The 20311-nt window shown below is 61.6% G+C and overlaps 1 protein-coding gene across 5 annotated transcripts; it reads right to left on the reverse strand.

The window, feature by feature from the left end:
• Positions 1 to 1256: 1256 nt before the first annotated feature.
• Positions 1257 to 19701, reverse strand: RELT (RELT TNF receptor). Of its 5 annotated transcripts, XM_044390928.3 has the most exons (12): positions 19563 to 19677; positions 11920 to 12066; positions 7954 to 8022; positions 6873 to 6947; positions 6575 to 6741; positions 6295 to 6374; positions 5366 to 5623; positions 4029 to 4109; positions 3666 to 3747; positions 3245 to 3502; positions 2583 to 2781; positions 1257 to 2445 (listed from the first exon to the last, which is right to left on the reverse strand). In XM_044390928.3, exons 3-12 carry the CDS (start codon positions 7996 to 7998, stop codon positions 2398 to 2400), a joined length of 1293 nt encoding a protein of 430 aa, XP_044246863.3. In that variant the 5' UTR covers positions 7999 to 8022; positions 11920 to 12066; positions 19563 to 19677; the 3' UTR covers positions 1257 to 2397. The 5 variants fall into 5 exon arrangements, with proteins under 5 accessions (XP_044246863.3, XP_057172823.1, XP_057172822.1 ...); XM_057316840.1 differs by lacking the exon at positions 2583 to 2781 and having other exon boundaries at positions 19563 to 19701; XM_057316839.1 differs by having other exon boundaries at positions 1257 to 2781; positions 19563 to 19701.
• Positions 19702 to 20311: the final 610 nt, after the last annotated feature.

The following is a 20311-nucleotide window of genomic DNA, read 5'->3' on the forward strand; positions in this document are numbered from 1 at the left end:
ACCTGGTCCTGCTCTCACCATGTCCCCATCCATGTCCATTAGCCAGGGGTTGCGGCAGTCCTGACCCCACGGTGGCCCCTGGCCTTGTAACGCACCCTGCCCCTCTCCTTTCCTCGCTTGGAGGAGACCTCTCCCCTGGTCTCCTTCCCACGTCTTGGCAGTGTCCCTGGAACGGCCCAAGGGTCTGCTTTGAGCCCTCTCCTGGTCCAGTCCTGGTACAAATGCCCACTTAAGTGCTTCTAGAGATTCTTGTAGCCTAGATAGGTCTCTTGAGCACTCCAGGCTGTATGACAGCTGTCCCCAATCCCTTGGCCCAGGTCCCGTTACCAAGCCCCAGCAGTTCTTAGGAGTCCCTTGGATTCCCCCCCCAACCACCCATCACACCCACACACCACAGCCGCACAGCCCAACCTCCACCATCTCGTGCCTGGACAGCTGCAACAGATTCCTTGCAGAACTCCTGCTCCCTCCTCCACACTGTGGCCAAGAGCAAGCTGACCAGCCCTGCCTTTCTCCTTCCTAAATGCCCTTCGAGGTTCCCTGGCACCCCTGGCATAAGGGCTTCCAAGAGCGGGTGGGGCTGCCTTCTGTCGCTCACCCCCACTCTAGTCCCCACACCTGTCACCTTCGACTTCCAGCTTCTCCAGTTCCTCAGAGTGCCCCTGGGCCTCTGCTCATGCTGTTCCTTCACTGGGGACCATGCTTCCCCTTCCCATATTTTCCAGCTCCCCATATGTCTTACCCATCCACCTATCTTCCAGGCTCCACTGCTGCTAGAGCTGTGCTGTCCAAGGCAGGGGCCACTAGCCACCTGTGGCTCTGGAGCCCTTGAATATGCTAGTTCGTATTAAGATGTGCTTTAAGTGTAAAATACCAGATTTCAAAGCAAAAAATTAATGGCTCATTCACAGTTTTTATACTGACTTTATATTGAAATGAAAATATTTTAGATATACTGGCTTAAATGCCTTATTGATACTTTTTAAATACTTTTTAAAATGTGGCTATTAGGAAATTTTAAATTACATACATGGTATGTACTGTATTTCCATTGGACGGCACTGCTTCTAGGGGCTTAAGTGAGAACCCAGTGAAGTGAGGGGCCTCCCTACTTCCGCTACCCCATGCCCACCTGCCACAGAGCTGGCCCCTCAAAGGGAGGGATGGCCTGTCCCCAACATGGTACCTGACACAGGTATTCGGTGAACGGACGGATGACCTGGGAAGAGGCACAGGGAAAGAAGCTCCTCATGACACCAGTTTCCCATCTTTTATTATCCAATAAATGGATGGGAATGTAGACAAGGACAGGACAACAGCAAATTTTCAATAAATAAGAGAAATGGGGGATGGCAGTGGGGCCCATGCCTGCACGGCCCCACATAAATAACCAAGTCACTGGGCTAGAGTGGACATAGGAGCTGGGCTGGGCAGTCGCCCGCACTGCCCAGCTGGGGGACAGACACCGACACCACAGGGACACAGAAACCACCGAGACCAGAGGTGCCTCTCCAGCCCCACGCACCCCTCTCCCTGAACGCTCCTGAGATTCTGGGGTAGCTATGCAGGCTGGCACCCTGTATCACAGCCCTGCCCAGGTCAAGACTGGGGTTCCAATTTCAATAAAAATAGCAGAGTGGGGGGCAGACACATGCATTAAGCCCCTTCTGTAGGCAGAGCCAGGGATGGGCAGCCCCATGGGGGCCTGAAGGCACAGGCCCTGGAAGCCGCAAAAATGGGGCCATAAAGCTACTAGTGGGAGGGGTGGCAAGGAGTCAAGCTCTCCCCGCACACGACTCAGGCCGGAGCCTGCAAGGAACCCAAGGAGCCCTGGGCCCCAAGACACCTTTCTCTCCCCGCTTCACAGTTAAGAACTGTAACCAGGTGATGGCCATGGACTTGCCCACGGTTAGAACCAGGGAAATCAGTCTCCAGCCCATGGCTTTTTGTTGCCTCTTCCCTACACAGGGCCCGCTGGAAGAGGAGGGAGAGGTCCTCGCTAGAGCCCTGCCCAGAGGCGGGGGCAGCAGACTACCAAGGCGTGGGGCCCGGGGTGCCAGGCAGAGGGCCCCTCCCCACTGCCAAGGCCTAGCCACCTGGTGCTAGAGGATCCCGCAGGGTCCTAGGACCTGGCCAGGGCAGGACACGGGCAGGGGAGGAACTGGGTGGCAGGGACTGGGGGGGGGGGGAGCTCTCAACCTGCTCCTGCCCACAGCACCCGCCAGCAGGCCCGCCTCTGCACGGGGAGGACACTCCCACCTCCAGGCCTTGGCTTTTGCTGTTCTGTCTACTGGACCGTTGCTTCTTGATCCTCACAGGCCCAGCTGCAGCTCTCCTCCAGGAAGCCTTCGGAACCTCCCAGGGCAAGGCTGCAGTGTCCTCAGATGAGGCAGACCATCAGATAACCAGGTTGCTCTCACTTAGCCGGACCACATAGCGGTTCTCCTGGGAGACAGAAGTGAGGGGTCAGAGCTGAGTCGGCGGGGGGGAGGGCTTCCGGGCTCCAGGAAAGATGCCCCTGCCCCGTCCGCAAGTCCAGGTTGGTCCAGGTGCCAACAGATACTTGCCCCTGAGGCCCTCACCTCAGTCTTGTTCTCTGCTGGGGGCTTCAGCCACTTAGTATGGCTTCCACCACTTCCCAGCAGTGCCCGCTGCTCAGTGGGGAGGCCAGGTTGTGGGGAATCAGGGAGGTGACCCCCTGAGGGCCCAGCCTCCGTGATAGTCTTCACCTCAGAGGCTGCTGAACTTGACCGTTGCTCCGGAATTCGGGCCACTCGGAACCTATGAGGGGTGGTGGTGCAATGATCCCCCCCCATTAGAGAGGGAACCCTGGGTATAGAAAGGGCAGCGCCTGCTAGGGTCCCACACCAAGTTCATGGATCAGAGCCTGAGCCCTTCCTATATCCTCCTACCACAGATGAGCCCCCAACAACCCCCAACTCCAGGTTGTAGGTAAACAGTCCTTTGGCCTGAGGGCCACAAGGTGTGACGGAGGCCAGACCTCTGCCCTGGGGCCCAGGAGGCCAGACCTCTGCCCTGGGGCCCAAGGGCTCGTGTGAGACACAGCACAGCTGGGAACACCTGACTTCTCCCGGACCACCCCACCCCCCTTCTGCCCAGAGGCATACTGAGGCCAGAGAGGGGCCATCACTGAACAGGATGTTCAGGGCTCAAATAGGGCCCTGTCCCCCCCACCCTGGGTATAATGTCTCTCCCGGACCCTCTGTGTCTGTGCCCATCTCACCTTCCCACAGACAAGATGGTGATCTCGCCCTGCCGTCCTGCCTTGGCCCCCGCCTTAGGAGCCCTGGCCGGGTTGGGCAGGAGTCTGGGAGTGGGGGTAGCAGCAGCCGCGGCCTCAGGGGACAGCAGCACCTCGGGCCACTTCTTCTGGCTACAACGGGAGCAGCAGGGGCCAGAGAGCGAGGCCAGGCCCTGCACGGTGTGGAGGTGGTGGCGATGAGGACAGATGTGTGGCATGTTGGGAGGGCCCGGCGGCAGCCTGCGGAGGACACAGGTGGGAGCAGTCACTAGGGCAGGCCAGTGCCGGGGGGTCCCAGGAAGTAGCGAAGGGCAATCAGGGTAACACGAAAGGAACACACTCGAGTGGTGGATCCCCAAGGAAGCGGGCTGGCTCAGTGGGTCCGGGGCACCTGCGCACTCACCTGGGCACAGGCCTGTGGCTGGTCTGCACCAGCTGTTTGCTGTGATACTCCTTCAGCAGCTCCTCCAGGGCCGCCGCGTTCTCTGTGGGCAGCTGCAGTCAGAACCCGGGCCGGGGGGCGCTCCCCACGCCTTCCCACCCCGCCCCCGCCAGGGCCTGGCGCCTTTCCCTCCACCTCTCATCAGGCAAGAACAAGAAGGAGAGGGGCAGCACCTCAGCCGCACTGGTCAGGGAGCGCCAGGCTGGCCCCAGCGTCCTGGGGGAGGGGCAGAGCACGTGGGACTCTGACCCCCGTGGCTGCCTCAGGCTCTGGCAGGAGAACATCGTTCCTGGGCCTGGCCACAGGGCCAGGCCCGCCCCTCACCTTTCTTCTCTGTGATCAGGCGTACCAGGACCCCAATGGTGTCCTCGTTGGCATCTTCAGCCCTGTAGGCGGGGTTGATCCCTGTGGAAAAAAGCAAGAACTGTGATCTGGGGGAAGTGGGGGAGGTCACTGGGTGGGGGGGGGCATACCGGGCTTGACAGCTACACCAAGATGTGGCAGCAGAGGGCACCCCAGGCCTCCCTACGAGTTGTACTGCAAGCCCGGGTGTTTAGGCTCTGGTGGCCCTCCGGGCCTCAGCTCTGGAGGCTGATTATCACTGCTCCCTGCAGAGTGAGGCTTGGGGGGGGGTGGAGCCTTTCCTGGGGCCTGTTGTCTCCCCTCCACAGCTTCAGGGAACTGTGGGCTATCTTTCTGCCCAGACCCCCGGACAACTCTCTGGCAAATTCTGCCATTCCAGGCTTATCACACTTCCCGGCACACCACCCGGTCCACATTACTAACTGAGGGCCGTTAGGGCCCAAACCTCAAGAGCATGAGAATGAGCCACGTGACCAATCCTAGGCCAGCAGCAAACAGCTCCTAGAACTTGCACCCAGGCAGCAGCCAGCAGTTAAAGGAAGACCTAGGCTAGGAAAACAAGTGCAGTCCCAGGCAAAATGGCCTGAGCTGCCGTCTTCCTGCCCCCTGTAGACTGCAGGGTCAGGAGGTGGGAAGGGCTCAGGCCAGACCCGGGCAGCCTGGGCACAGGCGTGGGAAGCATCATTTCAGTCGTGACTTGGCTACAGGGCTCTTCGGGCCCTGCATGCATACGGGGACCCCGGCCCTGCTGGTCTTCAAGGGACAGGGAGGGGTGGGGCAAGAGGAAAGGGGCCCAGGGCCCTCGGGTGGGGCTGGGAGGAACACATCTCTCCCTCTGGTTCCAGGACTCCTAACTCAAACCACAGCCTGGAGCTGAAACCTGAGCCCCTTGTGGGGCCTGCCGAAGACAACGGCCCTGCCAGTAGCTCAGGTCAGAGGTCAGCTTGAGTTCCCAGAAGGTGGTCCAACCGTTGAACCACATACCGCAACTGCAGCCCCCAGGGAGTCCAGACCCCTACGGCTGGGCAGGGCCTCACCCAGGGTGAGAATGCTGCTGAAGCCACTTGACCTCCGCTCTGCCCCTATCGCCACCTCTCCTTCCACTGTGTCACTCTCTAGGGTCTCATCTCAAGCCCACGTGCTGCACCTCCAGGAAGCCCTCCTAGTGAGCCCTCTGCAGGCCCTCCCTGTCAGACCCTCTAGGCCAACGGGTTCCCTTGAGCAGCCCCCCAGCTGAGCCGGGCTGGGCTTGTCCGGGCCTTCTGGCCTCCCCACCCAGACCCCAGGCCAGGCCTTACCGCTGCCTCCACCTCCAGGGCCGGGCCCGACCTCCTTCTGGGCCGTGCAGTGGTAGCCCTTCCGCTTGAGCAGGTTGCACACCAGGATGCCCAGCAGCCCCATGAGGCAGAAGACGGGCACGATGGCAATGACCGCATACTGGGCAGCCGTCTCCTCGGGGCCGCCCGCCCGGGTGCCGTTCCCGGGCTGCCGTGTGTCCCCAACGCTGGTGGCCCCTGCTGCTACCTCCACGCCACGTCGGGCCCGCCGTCCTCGCTCTGAGCACCACAGAGGATGGAGGCATGGAGGAAAGACGGAGGCAGAGAGGCCCAGGGCCTGAGTTAATGGCGGGGGGGGGGGGGCACTGAAGTGTCCGGAGCCGCCTACCACCCCCTCCCTCTCCGCCACGCTGGGGAAGCAGAGGCCAACTTATCCCCACCACATGCGTTTGGCCATCTTATCAGTCAGCCTGAGCAAGGCCTCCTCAGACCTCAGGGCAGCCAGACCCTGAGCCCCATGGCCCACCCCCCCGCACTCCGGGGTGAACAGACAGCATGCTAGCATCTGCCTGGACACATGGACACCGGATCCCACCTCCCCACGACTGGGCCTCAGAGAGTGACTGACAACAGGGGCGAGGTGTGTGTGCGCACACGCACCTGCATGTGTCTGAGGGGATGAGGACGGGGGACAGGAAGAACGTTAGCTCCCCGGCCCCCGCCCCGAGCTGTGGCTGCCACCTGCTTGATGGTGTCTGCCGTTCAGGAACAAGGTGAGCAGACACACTGCCCGTGGAGCAACGATCGCATCCTGCTGGACACCCTTCCCTGGGCTCAGGAGTGAGGGCCCCACTGTCCCGGATGGACCCTGCGGGGGGCCCTGGGCTCCAGCTCACTGGATCCCCTCCTACACACGGCCTCACCAGTCCCAGCCCCCATCAGTCACTCACCATAGCAGCGGCGAGTACCAAGAGGTGTCTGGGAGCACGGCTGACAGGGGACATGGGGGACCCCCGAAGTGGCAACCCACCTGCGGGGCAAGAAGACATCACTGAGGCCCAAAAATCCTCAAGAGAGGCTCCTGCCGGGCACACTCACTGGTCCTGACCCGTCGCATTTCACAGATGGGAAGACTGAGGCCTGCTCAGGGGGTGGATGAGGCTGGGACCTCAGGACCCAAAGTCCTGGTCAGCTAGCCATGAGCCCTCAGCCCCCACTCCCATGGCTCACCCAGGCTGGCAGTCTCCACATAGTGTGTCTTGAGTCGCTGTGCCTGCCTGGGCCTCCAGCCTCCCTCGAGGGCTGCAGCGGGAGTGGGGCTGGCACAGGCCAGGGCCCCACGAAGCAGAGAAAGTGCCGGGGGGACACGGCCTGCATAATGTGCCCTGCCCCAGGTCCTGTGGGAGGGAAAGGGTGAGAACAAAGCCAGGAGCCAGGCCTCAGGTCCCTGGGAAGCCAGGATTGGGGAACCTGCCCCTGGTCCTCAACAGTCTTCCTCGGCCAGGGCAGATGGGCAGGGCAAGCTCACCAGGTTGGGCTCCTTCCCAGGTGGGCACTGCCAAGGGGTCGTCGATATTGGAGTGGCCAGAGGCCAAGGCAGCAGCTGGAAGAACAGCAGGCAGGACACACTGAGAGAGCACAAAGTGCTGGGTTGTGGCATCCGGGCGCCATCTGTCCACCACCCACTTCCTAACGCCCCAGGAGTGGGGACCACTGACCACTCGGGGCCAGCCCCCAGGTTTCAGGGACGCTCTCTAAACTGCACGTAAAACCTGCCTGTCCCATACCTGCCGCATCACCACAGCCTAGGTAAAAGAAAACCATATCTGCTTCTGGAAAGTGCTGGAAAACCCCAGAGAGAGCCAGATCAGGATCTCAAGCCTTCGGATCCCTGAGTCACACCCGTTCCAACTAAGCAGGATGATAAAGAGGAAAGGCTTCCGAATTCCTCTCTCAAGTACTGTCCCCCTTCCTGCTGCCGCGGCCCCGCCACCACAGCTGGGCATGTTGGTCACCAGCCCCTGTTCAGCATCCCTGGGGCCAAGTCTGCAGCTGCTGCTTCCTATTCTGGGCCCTCAGGAGTCCTTGGGACCGACCACATCCTCCGTGACCTCTCCACACACAGCCAGCCATTTCACACTCCTGTGCCCACACAGGGCGGGATACATCCCAAGGATGGGCTCTCCATTTGCAGCCCCCAGCACATTCCAGCAAGAGCTCCCTCTGCTCCCCATTCCAGGAATGAACCACCTGCCCTGAATCCCTCCTGCTGTGGGGAGACCCTCCCCGCAACCTGTCCCAGTTTGGCCCCAGCTCGGGATAACAGGCACGGAGTAGAGCCAGCTGGAGGGCAGAGGGCACAGGGCATACCACACAGGAGGCCCTGGCGCCCTCCTCAGGCCCCAGACCTGGCTCCCAGCACCTGCCAGGCGCTCGGAGGCCTCCTGCACCGAGAGCTGCACAGGCCAGGAGGGGTGTCCTAGGGTCAAACTGCAATGCTGCGAAGGAAGAGCTGTGTATCCGACCCTAGGATGGCTCCTGGCATGGGCTCTCTGAGCACGGAGGGCTGGGGGCCAGGGCTCTGTACCAAGATCCCATCCCCAGCTCACCACAAAAAGGCAGGACAGGGGCCAATGCGGCGGGCTCAGCTTCATCCTCAGGCCCCGGGAGTCCCCAGCCTGGGAAAGAAGGAGGTGAGGCTCAGCAGGAGGTGGGAATCAGCAGGCAACTTCTGTCTGTCCTCCCAGCCCTGCTTCTAGGACGAGACTAGACAGGAATTTGCAGGCAGTAGTGGGGCAGGCAAGGCTGGGGTAGTTTGGCGTGAACTCACCAAATCCCTCTTTCCGCCACAAACCTGAGTAGAGGTGGGGGTGCGTTGGCTAGGGCTGGCCTCCCAAGGCCGCAGAGCAGGGGGACAGAGGGCTCTGCCAGGTCTGGGGGGCTTCCTAGAGGAGGAAGGGCTTCCTTCCCCTTCCATCAATAGCCAGCTGCACTGGGACATGGGCAGGGGGCCTGGGAGGAAGGAAGCCTGCAGCAGCGGTCGGGATGGGGGCTGAGAGGGCCTGCTGTCCCCTCACACCCAGACTCTGCACCTCATCTCTAGCTCCCAGGCTCCCAGCCCCTGGACCTCCTTGTGGGCCCTGGCCTTTCCTGCTTTTCTGCCTCCACTTTTGCCATTTCTGCTCCAGGGAAGGCCCTTTCCCTCAGCCATCAAAGACCAACAGGAAGGCCTGTCTTTCCAGAAACGTCTCTAGATTTCCCTTTCCCCAAAGCTCCTGCATGTCTCCCTACCCCACCCGTTACAGTCCTGGTCCACCTACGTGTCCCACTCCCCACCCGGCGGTCTTCTCCACCGAAGGATGTGGAAGGATGTGCCCAACGCTGGGGTGAGTCTGACTCTATCTCTGGGGCCGTCCTAGCAGCCAGCATTTAGCCTTCTGTCCTCTCTTGGTCACCTACCACCATGTGCCGAGCACTGCCCTTAGCACAACAAACAGAAGACACACTGTCCCTGTCCTCAGGGAGCTCACATCCCTGTTGACCAATGGCCAACAGATGAACGGGGACTGTCCCCCTGCCAGACCGGGGGGGGGGGGGAGTGCCGACAAACAATAAGGCAGGGTGAGGCTGCAGATGGCCACCGGGCTAAGGTTAGTACCCAGGCTCGGAGCACGGCATCGTCTGGAGAGAAGCCTCTAGCCAGTAGACAGGTTGAAAAAGTAGGATGGGGGATTCAGTTTAGACAACAAAAGGGGCTGCGGCAGAACGAGGGAGTCCCCATCACGTATTTCCAGGAGGCCTGCCTTCAGGCTCAGGAAGGGGAAGGAAGCTGGATTTGTCAGGCCCCAGCCACAGGCCACACAGCTTCTGACCCCTAAGGGGCGGCCAAGCCACTGGCCTAGGGCCCCCAGCAGATTGAGGGCACCCCGTGCTGCCCAGTGCCGAGCCTGGCGGGAGAAGCGCCGCCTGCAGTAAATCCCGGGCCCGTGAGGGCCCCTCAGGCATACAGGTGGCCCGGCCTTCCCAGCTGGAAAAGGTGCCAGAGGAAACTGATCCCCCTCCCCGGACTTCAGTGACAGTAGCCAGGGGTTTGAATTACACCACAGAGAGGGGGAGGGGCTGCAGGCACCACATCCCCGGGACTCTCCAGGTCACTGGCAGCAGCTCTGGGCCCAAAGCCAGCTAAGGGGAAAACTTGGGACAGGGGAAGGTCGGGCCACAGCATAAAGGCCACACCCTGGCGGTCAGCTCGCAACAGGCGGCATACCCGGACCCATCCCCCCACCTGTCCCCTCCTCTAACTTGTCACAAGTCTTCCTTTCCAGTTTCTGGCCCAAAATGGCCCTTCCCCTGCCCAGGCCCAGCTCCCACGCAAGCGCTTCTCCCCATGAAGATCTTCTTTATAGGATCTAACCCACAGACTTGACCACGAGCCCCAAGGCTTCGGGCTGGCCCAACTGGGGCTGGGGCAGGGGTGAAAAGAGGCACAACAGCTCCGGAGGGAGAGGGCCCCAGTGCCACCCCTGGCCCTGACTGGCCCCCACTGGGTGACCCAAGCCCACAGGGAGGGGCTGTGCAGCTGCTTACCTTCAGGCAAACGGGGAGCTGTGATCTCGAGACTTCCAGGAGGAAAGTGGGGGTCCAAAGGCCCGGACTCAAAGCCAGCAAGGGCCCACTCAGGCACCATTCACAGACACTCGCCGCCTAGCACCCTGACGCCTTCTAATTACGTGCCTTCTAATTATCCCAAACTGGTACTTACTCCGGTCTGGCCGCCGGAGTCTCTGCTGACAGCCTCCCCCCAGCCCCCACCCTCAGCCAGACTGAACCCCCCGATGGACCTGTCCAGTCAGGCAGCCCATGCCGGCCCCTGAGCCCCCTCCATGCACACACCTGCTGCTCTGACCGCCCTCTGCACAGCCTTTCCCGCAAGGACCCCCCGCCAGCATCTAAGCCTAGAATCTTGGAATCTTGACTGAAAAGCAAATTCAGATCAAAGCCCCTTGGCTGGGTGGGTGTCGTCGTGAAGTCCCCATCCCTACTTCTCTGCCTAGTCCTAAGGCCAGGCGGTCAGTGACCTTCCAAAGCCTCCAGAGGGCCTCCAGAAAGAAGACTGTCACAGACAGGCAGGCAGACCAAGGCCCACAGCAGGGAGGCTCCTCTCTGGGCCCAGCGCTCCCTGCAGAGAACAGACCCAACAGGGCCCCAGGGCAGAGGAGGAAGTTGGCCTAGAGGCCACTCCTCGTGAAGTCCCCTAGACTGGGCTTGTCCCCATTGCCACCAACTCCCCGTGGGACCTGAGCCCCTGCTTCACCTTGCTGGGTCTCAGTATCCTCATCTGCAAGATGGGGATATTTATCTCCCAGGGCAGGACTGCGGCGAGGTTGACATGAAGTAATGAGCCTAACGCGGGTCGTGTGATTTCCTCCCCCATCGCTCCCTTCTTCCCTCTGCACCTCAGGCCCAGGTTTGTAATTAAGTATGTGTTTGCTTGCTTGTTTCGTGCTGCTCCCCCACTCCCCACACCCCCACCCCGACAGCAGCAAGGGCAAGGGTGTCCATCTCATTCTCTGCAAACCCCTCCCCCCGCACAATGTCTGGAGCGGGAGGCCTCGTGGAACAGGCGGGGGGGGGGGGGGGCTCCTCACAGGCGGTCCACCCCCACCTCCAAAAATGCCTGAACAATCAGATCCAGAAATTCCCTGGAAGAAAACCAGCTAGTGAGCCATGGCCAGGGCAGGGGAGCCCCAGGGAGGCGCAGCCCCGGAGGCCTCCGAGAAAGAGGAAGCTATGACATTGACCAGCCCCGGGCAGCTTCCCCTTTCCCAGAGCTGCAGCTCCATGTGGCGGGAAGGCCCAGCCTGGGGCTCTCCTCTCCAAGCCCACCCTGGCCTCCCACGGAAGCTCCACGGTATCCCAGAGGTTGCCCACCACCCCTCCTCGCCCTTGGCCTCCAGGTCAGCCCCAGTGCTGGGTATCTTAACACTCGGCTCTGCCCCTGCTGCCCCGCAGCCGTTCTGGGCAGCTTTCCCTCCCCTACTCTTGCCCCTCTCACGGAGGCCCGGCTATTTCCTCCACCCAGAGAGCCTTCCCATCACCTGGCCAACACCTACTCTTCCTTCAGAGCTCGGCTCAAAGCCACTTCCTCCTGGAAGCCCCCCTTATGCATTCACCATCCTGCAAGTGACCACCCTGTTCACCCAGCCTCTTCCCCAACACCCTCCATGCCCGGTGCTCAGCACGCGGCCCGACCCTGGGAAGTGGTAGGTATATACTGAACTGGGGACAGCTAGGGGGACGGACGGGGTGGGGGGGCTAGAGGGTGTACGGCTTCTGCCAGGGCTAAGAAGGCCCAGAGGCTGGAGTTAGGCAGGAGGGTTTGAAACTGGATCTGAACACCTGAACGAACCTGGGGGAGAATCGGCCTGCCTTGCTCTGCTCTTCACTGGCTCTGTGGCTGTGGACACCCCCTCTCCCGCCAAGACAGAGGGCTGCTATGAGGGGAAGAGAATTCACCTCAAATACTCAGCACAGGGCCTGGCACAGAGTCATCCCTCAATAAACACTCACCATACCTCAGTTTCCCCACGTGTAAACTATGGACCGGGGAACGGCACACGCTTGACGGCAGGTGTGAGGTACGAAGCTTCTTCTCCATTTACGTACAATGCTTGGCCCAGAGCCTGGTACCCAGGAGGTGCCGGGTTAGCCACGGCGAGGATCTGGGAGGAAGGAGGGTGTAAGAAGGGCGAGAGATCTGGAAAGGCAGGGGGTCAGAGCCCAGGTCACACGACTTGGACGCAAGCTGAGAAGCCCACACTGCCCTCGGGGCCTATGGGAGACTGGGAGGGTTAGGAGGCGGGGGAGAGGTATGGAACAGTTCGCCTCTCAGAGGGCTCCCTGGGATCCCTGCCAAGGAGGCAGGACTGGGGAGACGGAGGTGGGAGGCAGGTCCCCACGTGGAGCAGGGGGTGGGAGGCAGGTACTTCTGTTTCGCAGCCAGTGGCTCTAGGGCCTGTGGACCTCCCTGCAGCCTCCAGAGGCTAGAGTTGCCTGGAAACACATCTGGACACAGGCCTTCCTTGGCAGTGGCCGAGACAGAAAGACAAAGGCCGCCCATCAATACAGAAATCCAGGTTAGCAAGCAACCCCGTGGTTCCCTGGCAACTGGGGCCGAAGTAGGGCAGTGTCCACGGTGCGCGCCGGTGAGGGCAGCTAGGCACGCCTCTTTGCCATCCTCCAGCCTCCCAGGGAAGGCAACTGACTCTCTCCCTGGGGGTCAGTCTGGGTTGCTCTACTCCTCACAGAAGAGGTGAGCATCCCTGTTTCACACCCAGGTAAACTGAGGCTGCGGGAGATCACTTGTATGGGTCACACAGCCAGGGAGTGGTGATGCAGGCACAGAGCCCAGGTCTGGCTGGTTCTGCCCGCACCCCCGACCCCCCTCACCCTGGAGCCTGGCATACAGGGCCCGGCACGCAGCGGATGTTCTCCGAGTGTGTGTCAACTCGACGGCAGCGTCTAGGGAGCTAGTGGCGCACAGAATTGCTCTGGAGAGGCCATGACAAAGCACGCAGGCGGGCCCTGGGGGAGAGGTGCTGCCCCCATTTCCGGGGTCTCTGGGGCCTCTGGGGTCTCCCTGCATCCACCCTCATGTGCGTACGGCCCTAGAAGGCGCCGGCTCCTGCAGGAACAGGCACTGGCCCCCGTGAGGAGCCGGAAGCCCGGCGAGGGCTGGGGAGAGGAGGTCGCAGGCTGGAGGCCAGCTCCTCGGGCTGCGACAGGCGGGGGGCCTAGAGCTGCGCGGAGGCTAGCTCGGGCCGGTCCGTGAGAAGGGCAGCCGTGGTCTCCCAGGCCACAAGCTTGCGTAAGGACCCCACGCGTGTGGACCCCAAATCCTGCACACCAGACGGCGGCTGGTCCCTGCCCCCCCCCCCCGGGGCTCGGCAGGGTTCTGGCCCTGACCTCCAGGCTGCCACACGGTCTGCTCTTTCAGAGGCTCAGGGAGGTGAGGTGGGCAGATGGGGCTGAGGGAGCTAATTGGCCCTTGAGGCTAAGAAAAGGCTGAGGTGGCCAGACTGGGCCGACCCAGCTCCTCCCAGTCTGGTGTGGTACCGATGCAAAGCCTGCCCCTTCCCTGAGCGGAGTCTCGGGCTAGGGAAGGGGGGCACTAAACCACAGAGTCGTCTCTGGGGCAGAGCTGGGGCTCCGCAAGCCCCCTCACTTACTGCGTGCCTCTTTCCCATTCCAGGCCTCAAAGGGTCCCAGGTTTCACAAATGAGGAAACCGAGGCTCAGAGAGGCTAAGGACTCCCCTGGAACAACTTGGTCTCAAACGAGACAAGGTTACCAGCCCGGAGTGCGGGCAGGCAGCGGGCAGCCCCTGTGCTCGCCACGCCGGCCGGTCGGCAGCCTGCGCTTCCTGCAGGGAGCCTGGGCCAGCCCTGGGCCGTGTCCCCGGCCCCGGGACAGCACGGCAAGGGGCCTGGGAGGGTGGAGGAACCGCACTGCCCACCCGCTCGTGCTACTGCTACCTCTTCCTCCGAGAAGCCACCTTTGCCTCGGAGCCTGGCCGCACCGCCGTACTGACCACCAACATGCCAGGCCCGACGCCGTCACCCCAACCGGGGCCTGCCCTGTCCTCTGACTCCTCTAGACTTGGGGTGCTGGGGAAAGAGACCCCTCTCCCCAGCAATCCCAAGTCAGTGGCCCTGACCAGCGGCCGCTGAGGCAGGGGGTCAGCACAGGGGGGAGGTGGGGCAGTCACTCCCCTCCCTGAGCTTCAGGGTTCTCTGCAAACAAGGGTTGTGGCCCCTGCCTCCAGGGAGCCTGCGGGAGAAGTGGAGCCGCTGTAAACAGCGCTGACCAGGGCCTGGCCTGACGAGCCTCTCCCGAGTATCAGTTCTCACCACAGCCCGCGAGGGCCAGAGGAAGAGCCAGGCTCAGAATGAAGCAGCATCCAGCCAAGGTCATCCAGTGGCTGGGGGAGCAAGCAAGGGTGCTCTAGGGAACCCAGCAGCATGAGTAGAGGAGCCTCGGCCTCCCAGGATGGCCCTGGGTGCCCCTTTCCCAGCAGCTCAACGGGCCTGTGTCCATCTGCTCCCATGCCAGCCGAAGCCGCAGTCGGGAAGGTGGAGGGGCGCTGAGCGGTCAGGACCAGCCCCACACCCCGAAGCCTGTCTCCTCCGCTGTAATTTGGGATAGTTGTGCTTGTTCAGCTGACCTCTTGGCTGGAGGACCCGGAGTTCATCGGAGAACAGTGGCTCTTCTTACAATCGGGCTTCAGCCCAGGTGCCGCCTCCTGTAGGAAGCCCTCCCAGCCTCCCTGTCTGGGGTGGACCCTCCCCTCTCCTGGCCCCTTGAGCCACTTGTGATCTCCCTGGAGGGAGGAAGGGAGGCAGAAAGGAAGGCAGCCGGCAAGTGCATGCACGAAGCTGGGCACAACGGGCCCCTCCTTCCGCTCATTGCTCCTTCTCACAGTGACCACACTATGCAGATCCAAGCTTAGGCCCCTCCTTCTGGAAGCCCTCCTTCCTTCTCTCTCCACCCACACAGTCAGACCCTGCTTCTAACTGGCCGCAGAGGCCCCTCCATCCCTCTCTCCATGCCAAGTAGCCAGGGCACACGCTCACAGCCACATGGGCAGTTTATTTATAGAGCTCTCATCTTTCCCAGGGTGGCCCAGGAAAGAGCTCTGGCCTTCCAGGCAGACAGACCCGGGTTAAGATCCCAGTGACAGTAGGGTCTCACAAGTCCCTCCCCTCTCGGGGCCCTCCTTTCCCTGCCTGTACCTGGAGGACGGTGCTGACCCTCTGGACACGAGGCTAAAAATGTGTGAAACTTGGGGGTCCTAATCCCAGGGCTGGGCACACAGTAGGGATGCAGCGCTGGCTCCCTCCTGTGCACCCCAGCCAGTGGCACTGGGACCAGGCCCAGGCACCCAGGGCCTCAGCGAACAATGGGTGCTGAGCTCTGCATGAGACCTCGTCCCACTCACCCCCAATCCTGAGTGGGGGTGGGGCCAGATGAGACCTGCTGGCTGATCTCAGGCAAAACCCCTTCCCGCCAGCAAGCAGAAGGGCCAGCCCCATACAGAGGAAGTCTGGCTTTATCCAGCCAGGCCAGGCGCTGAACAGCCCCACCACTTCCTCCTCCCAAGGCAGGTAGCCAGCATGGTCCTTCTGGGGAAACTGATGCCAGAATTGTCAGACAACCCTTGCCTCCACTTGGAGACAGGGCGAGGCAAGACCTTGAGTGCCAGACTCCAGCATCACGGCTGTGTGACTCAACTAGGTCAGGTCTCCTCTGCCCTCAGTCTCCGCTTCCCCACTGAGCAGCTTGGGAAGGAAGGGGATCCTCTGTCAGCACTCTTGAGACCTGAACCCAGGGCCTGGCACACAGTAGGGAATCTGCTGGCCCAGAATGGGGGCCTTGTGTGAGGAGGGTCCATGGCAAGCACCAGATCTGCCCCTACAAAAAGGATGGCCATGAGTCTTCGCCTCCAACCTCCCCCCCTCCCCGACACATGCATCGAGCATCGGAGACCCTGGGGGCAAACCTCCCTGTGCATCCTAGCACATAGTAGGCCCTCGGTGGCTGCCCTTCCTCAGGAAGAGGCCTGGCCAGCACAGATCAGCAGTGAGAGAGGGCAGGCTTCTGGCCGGGGCCACCCTACCCAGCTGGGTATGCAGTGCCCATGAGTGCCCCACACCAGTGATTTCTCCCAAAGGTGAGGGGGGCTACCTGGCAGGGGGACCACGACAAAGAAGAGGAACTAAGACTGGGCTGGGAGGGCTTCCTGGGTGAGGGGAAGCTGTACCCTGAATGGCCAGGAGGGTTCTAGAAAGAACAGACAGCAACAGCAAAGGCAGAGTCAAACCAAGGCATCTGGTAGGGAGAGATGAGGGTGAAGATACAAAGTTCAAAACGTCTTGGAGGGAACTGTCATGCTAGGATGAAGAGTCTGGACTATATTGTGTAGGCAAAAAAGTAAGTTGCCTTAGGAAGGATGCTCGGACAGTGCGTGGAAGGAATGGAAATGGAGGCAGAGAGGCCAGTACACGCGTCTGGGGCCGGACAGCAAGGCTGAGCGGAGCAAAAGCGGAAGCCGTGATTTTGTGAAGGTGTGTCTCGGGCCGGCGTCCAGTCTTGGGCCACATCCAGGCTGCCGGGGGACATGTGGCGGCACAGAAGGTAGGTATGGGCTCTGTCTGGAGGGTGAGAGCCAGAATAAAAGCACCCTGGGGCCCTTGGGTAAGTCTCGGCACTTCTCAAACCTCAGTCTCTCTGGCTCGCTCACTCTCGCTCGCTCTGCAAAATGAGGCCGACCCTCTGAGCAGGGGCAGAGTGCTGACTGCCCCTCAGTCTCCCCTCCTTGGCCGGCAACTACCAGATGAGTCCCAGCTGGGGCCACGTGTAGAAACCCAGCCTGGCCCCACTGTCATCCTGGGAGGCCCAAGTTCCCAGGAAGGTCTAGCTTGGGCAGGACAGGGCTGGGAGGGCCTCCATCAGGGCGAGGACCCGAAGAGGAAGTTAACCCTTCCCCTCTCCCAACTCCTCTCTGGGCCCTGAGCTATTTCCCTGTTTGCTGGGGATGGAAATAACTCAGGCTCAGCCCCAGGAGACCAAGATAGCTATTCTGATCAGCCCCAAGAAGCAGAGCTCCAGTCGTTCCAGAGAGGACCGAGGGACACCCTGACCCCCCTGCTCTAGCTCTCGGCCAAGTGGCAGCAGTGGTCAGAACTAGCAGGGGCCTCTGGGACGAACAGGGAGACTGAAGGACTGAGGGGCTGAGGCAGAAGCTCAAGGTCATCCCCAGCCTGCCCCCCACCACAGCGTGTGGGGAGATTTGGGAAGGTGCCCCTAGAGCAACTCTGGATAGGGGAATACAGCCTCTCCAGCATGGTGAAGGTCAGCTGGGACCCTGTTATCCTTGCCAGCCCTGGAGCCTGGGCTGTGCTGCTGACTCCTGACACTCTCTGTAGCTATGTGGATGCCCCCAAAGCCAGTTGCAGTCTCTAGAAGACAGGAGACAGGCCTCTCTGGTGACCTCTAGCTAGGGGTGAAACCTGTGGGAGGGGAAGGGGAGAGGAGGAACAGGAAGACCACATAACCACCCGCAGTGTTTCAGACATGGGTGCAAAATACACACCACACTCAGAACTCACAAAGGCACACTCTGGCAAGGCCATGCTTGTCAGCCCAGGCTTGAGCGAAGAAGCCTAGATAAGCCATGAACAGGTATTAGAAAGGTGGGTGGCCCTCTCTACGCATCTCACAGGGTTTGGGGGGCAGAAAACCTGAATTCCAATCCTGGCACTGTCCTGACTCTGCATGACCTTGGGCAAATCACTTTGCTTCTCTGGGCCTCAGTTTCCTTCTCTGAAAAACAGTCACATCTCAGAACAACTGTGAGGATTCAGCAAGAGTACACCATAAAATGTTCAGCATAGCACCTGGCACTGTCCCTCTATCCTCGCCCCAACGCAGAATGCAACCAGTGTTTTCAGAGGAGGACAGAACTTCTAGATCCTTTAGCAGGTATCCCCTCACACCTCCTGGTCTAGAGAGCCCGATCTCCACTCCACCCTGCATGAATCCAACAGACTCTCTTGTGGAGGTGAGAGCCTCAGAGGGTCTAGCCCGGATGGGGAAGGGGGCCTGCCTGCCCCAGCCCTCCAAATCAGAGACTGCTCGGGGGCAACAAGTCCGTGCCCCCCTCCCTGCACGAAGGGGACTGAAGGAGACCGGGCCAGAGAAGTCAATGTCTATGGATCAGAATTCTAGGCTTGGTCTGAAGAGCTGTACTGCCATCCCTGTCACCAGCAGCCCCTGGGCCACTGTATCCCCAGCAGCCAGCCTGCCCCCACCCCCCACTGCAGTCTTTCTGACTGGAGGGAGGGGAGAACAGAGGCAGTTGACCCAAAAACAATAGAGGATCCCAAAGTGATGATTCACAGTCCATTCACAGCCCAACACCTCAGTGTGCAGAAGGGGAGACTGAGGCCCAGTGGGGGCAGGGTCTGAGAGGAAGATGGGCCCAGTGAGAACACAGGTTACTGGAGACAAAGCTTTGCCAGGAGTCTGGGACGTGTGTGTGTGTGTGTGTGTGTGTGTGTGTGTGTGTGTGTGTGTGGAGGTGGAGCCAGAGGCTGCCTCAGGGCCCCTCAGCTGCTGCCAGAAGTGTCAGTCACCTCACCAGATGCCACCCAGCCTTGGCCTCCCTGCCCTCTGCCAGGGCAAGTCACTCAGGGTCCTCCCCCACTGATTCAACTGAGATTCTGAGAGATGCCCTCTTGGAGAGAGTTCTGGAGAGACCCCTGGCCTCCCCTGCTTCCCCTCCATCTACAGGCAGGTGTTTGAGGTCTCTCCTCTTTCTGCCTCTTACTCATTCTCCTGAGGCTCCGACGGACACACACACACACTGACAATACTTGACCCAACAAGCACACTATGTCTCCAGTGATTTGGGGGCTGGTTCTCACAGTCACTTGGGGTTCCTCTCCCTCTATTTCACATTCACGGCATTAGGAAGCCGCTCTGGCCCTGCCTTGGTCATGTCCCAGGCCACACACAGACTCAGTGACCCGGGTCTCACAGTAAGCTGGGGTCACGGTCACCCGCAGGGACCTGGGGTCTCTCTCACACAATCACACGCACTCACTCGGCCCGTCAGAGACACACAGAGCCCCTCTGTGTCTCCCGCTTGGCCCCGGCGTCACCGCTCAGTGTCCCGGCCACACGTTCTCCCGGGCTGGGCCGCCTCACGCGCCGTGTCACCCACAGTCACGGGCTGACACCGTTCAGAGCCCCCCCTCCGGCCGCCCCACGCCGCAGCCGTCCCGTCCCGCACCCGTTCCTGGTCTCGGTCCAAGTTTTCCGGGCCGGGGGCGTCTCCGGGGCCCGCCGATTCCTCAAACTGCCAAGTCCCGCCGCTGCTTCGCCACCGCGCACGGCCGGGCCTGGAGTCGCGGCCGGAGGACGCGCAGGTCCCGGGGCAGGGGTCTCAGAGACGGGTGGGGACCGGTGCGCGGAAGACGCCGGGACAGGACGCGGGGGCGGCGGGGGGGGGGGGCGCAGGGCCGAGGCTGCGGCATCCGCCGAGCCGGCCAACTTCCTCGCGGACGCGGGGAGGCAGGGGGCGCCACTCGGGTCCGCACCCCTCTAGCTCCGGCAGCGAGAAGCACACCCCAGGCTGAGGCCCCGCGCGCCCGCCTTACCTGGCCGCCCCGCAGCAGCAGCAGCTCCAGCACGGCCCCAGGGTAGAAGCGCAGCCCCGGGCCCGGCTCGGCGAGTGCACGAGCGGCCGCGCAGGCTGCGCGCCTTTTGAATGAATCTCCTGCCGGTCCGGGAAGGTGCGCAGCCCCGCCCCCGCGCGTCACGGCCGCCGGCCCCGCCCCCGACGTCAGAGCCCGGGCTCGCGTCCCTGGGCCCCCACCCCTTGAGGCCGCGGTGGGCCTCCGGTTCTCCCGCCCGGCCGCGCTGCTCTGTGTCGCCATCTCTTGCGCCCCCGGGGAACTGCAGGGGGCTGGAAGGGAAGAGGCCTCTCCGATCGGCCTCTTCTGGGCTCCAAACCAAGAGAGAAGGGGTTGCACGATGCAAGATAGACTGGAGACTCGGGTGCTACTCCGGGTCCCGTCACCATTGCCAGTCCAAGCAGGACCACCGCTGCCTCGTCCCGCGTCTTGTTTTCCTCCTAGAAACTGGCCGTCAGGGAGAACAACCTCGTTTTGTTGACGAGGCCCAGGCCCGCCCCCGGAAGCTCCTATCTAGTTGGTGTGGGAAGTCCAGGTGAAAGTGAATTTGTAACGGAGGTCCATATGGTGGTCTCCTGCACGTTCCTCAGGGCCCAGCCCAAATCCTTCTCAGAGGCCTTTCTTGCCGCCCCCCTCCTGTCTGACAGTATAGCGAGTCCCTCCTTCCAGCAGGACAGATGACACATTGCTGTCCCTTCCCTACCACCAGCTGT

This window comes from Ursus arctos, unplaced genomic scaffold (assembly GCF_023065955.2).
Source record: "Ursus arctos isolate Adak ecotype North America unplaced genomic scaffold, UrsArc2.0 scaffold_22, whole genome shotgun sequence".
Taxonomy (NCBI): Eukaryota; Metazoa; Chordata; class Mammalia; order Carnivora; family Ursidae; genus Ursus; species Ursus arctos.

Excerpts from the sequence above, each read along its gene's own strand:
- RELT (XM_057316839.1), bottom strand. The coding sequence starts at position 7,998 with ATGAAGCTGAGCCCGCCGCATTGGCCCCTGTCCTGCCTTTTTGTG. Across the intron at positions 6,948-7,953 it reads CCCTGTCCTGCCTTTTTGTG|CTGCTGCCTTGGCCTCTGGC; the intron begins GTGAGCTGGGGA and ends CTGTTCTTCCAG. Across the intron at positions 3,748-4,028 it reads CCTGATCACAGAGAAGAAAG|AGAACGCGGCGGCCCTGGAG; the intron begins GTGAGGGGCGGG and ends AGCTGCCCACAG.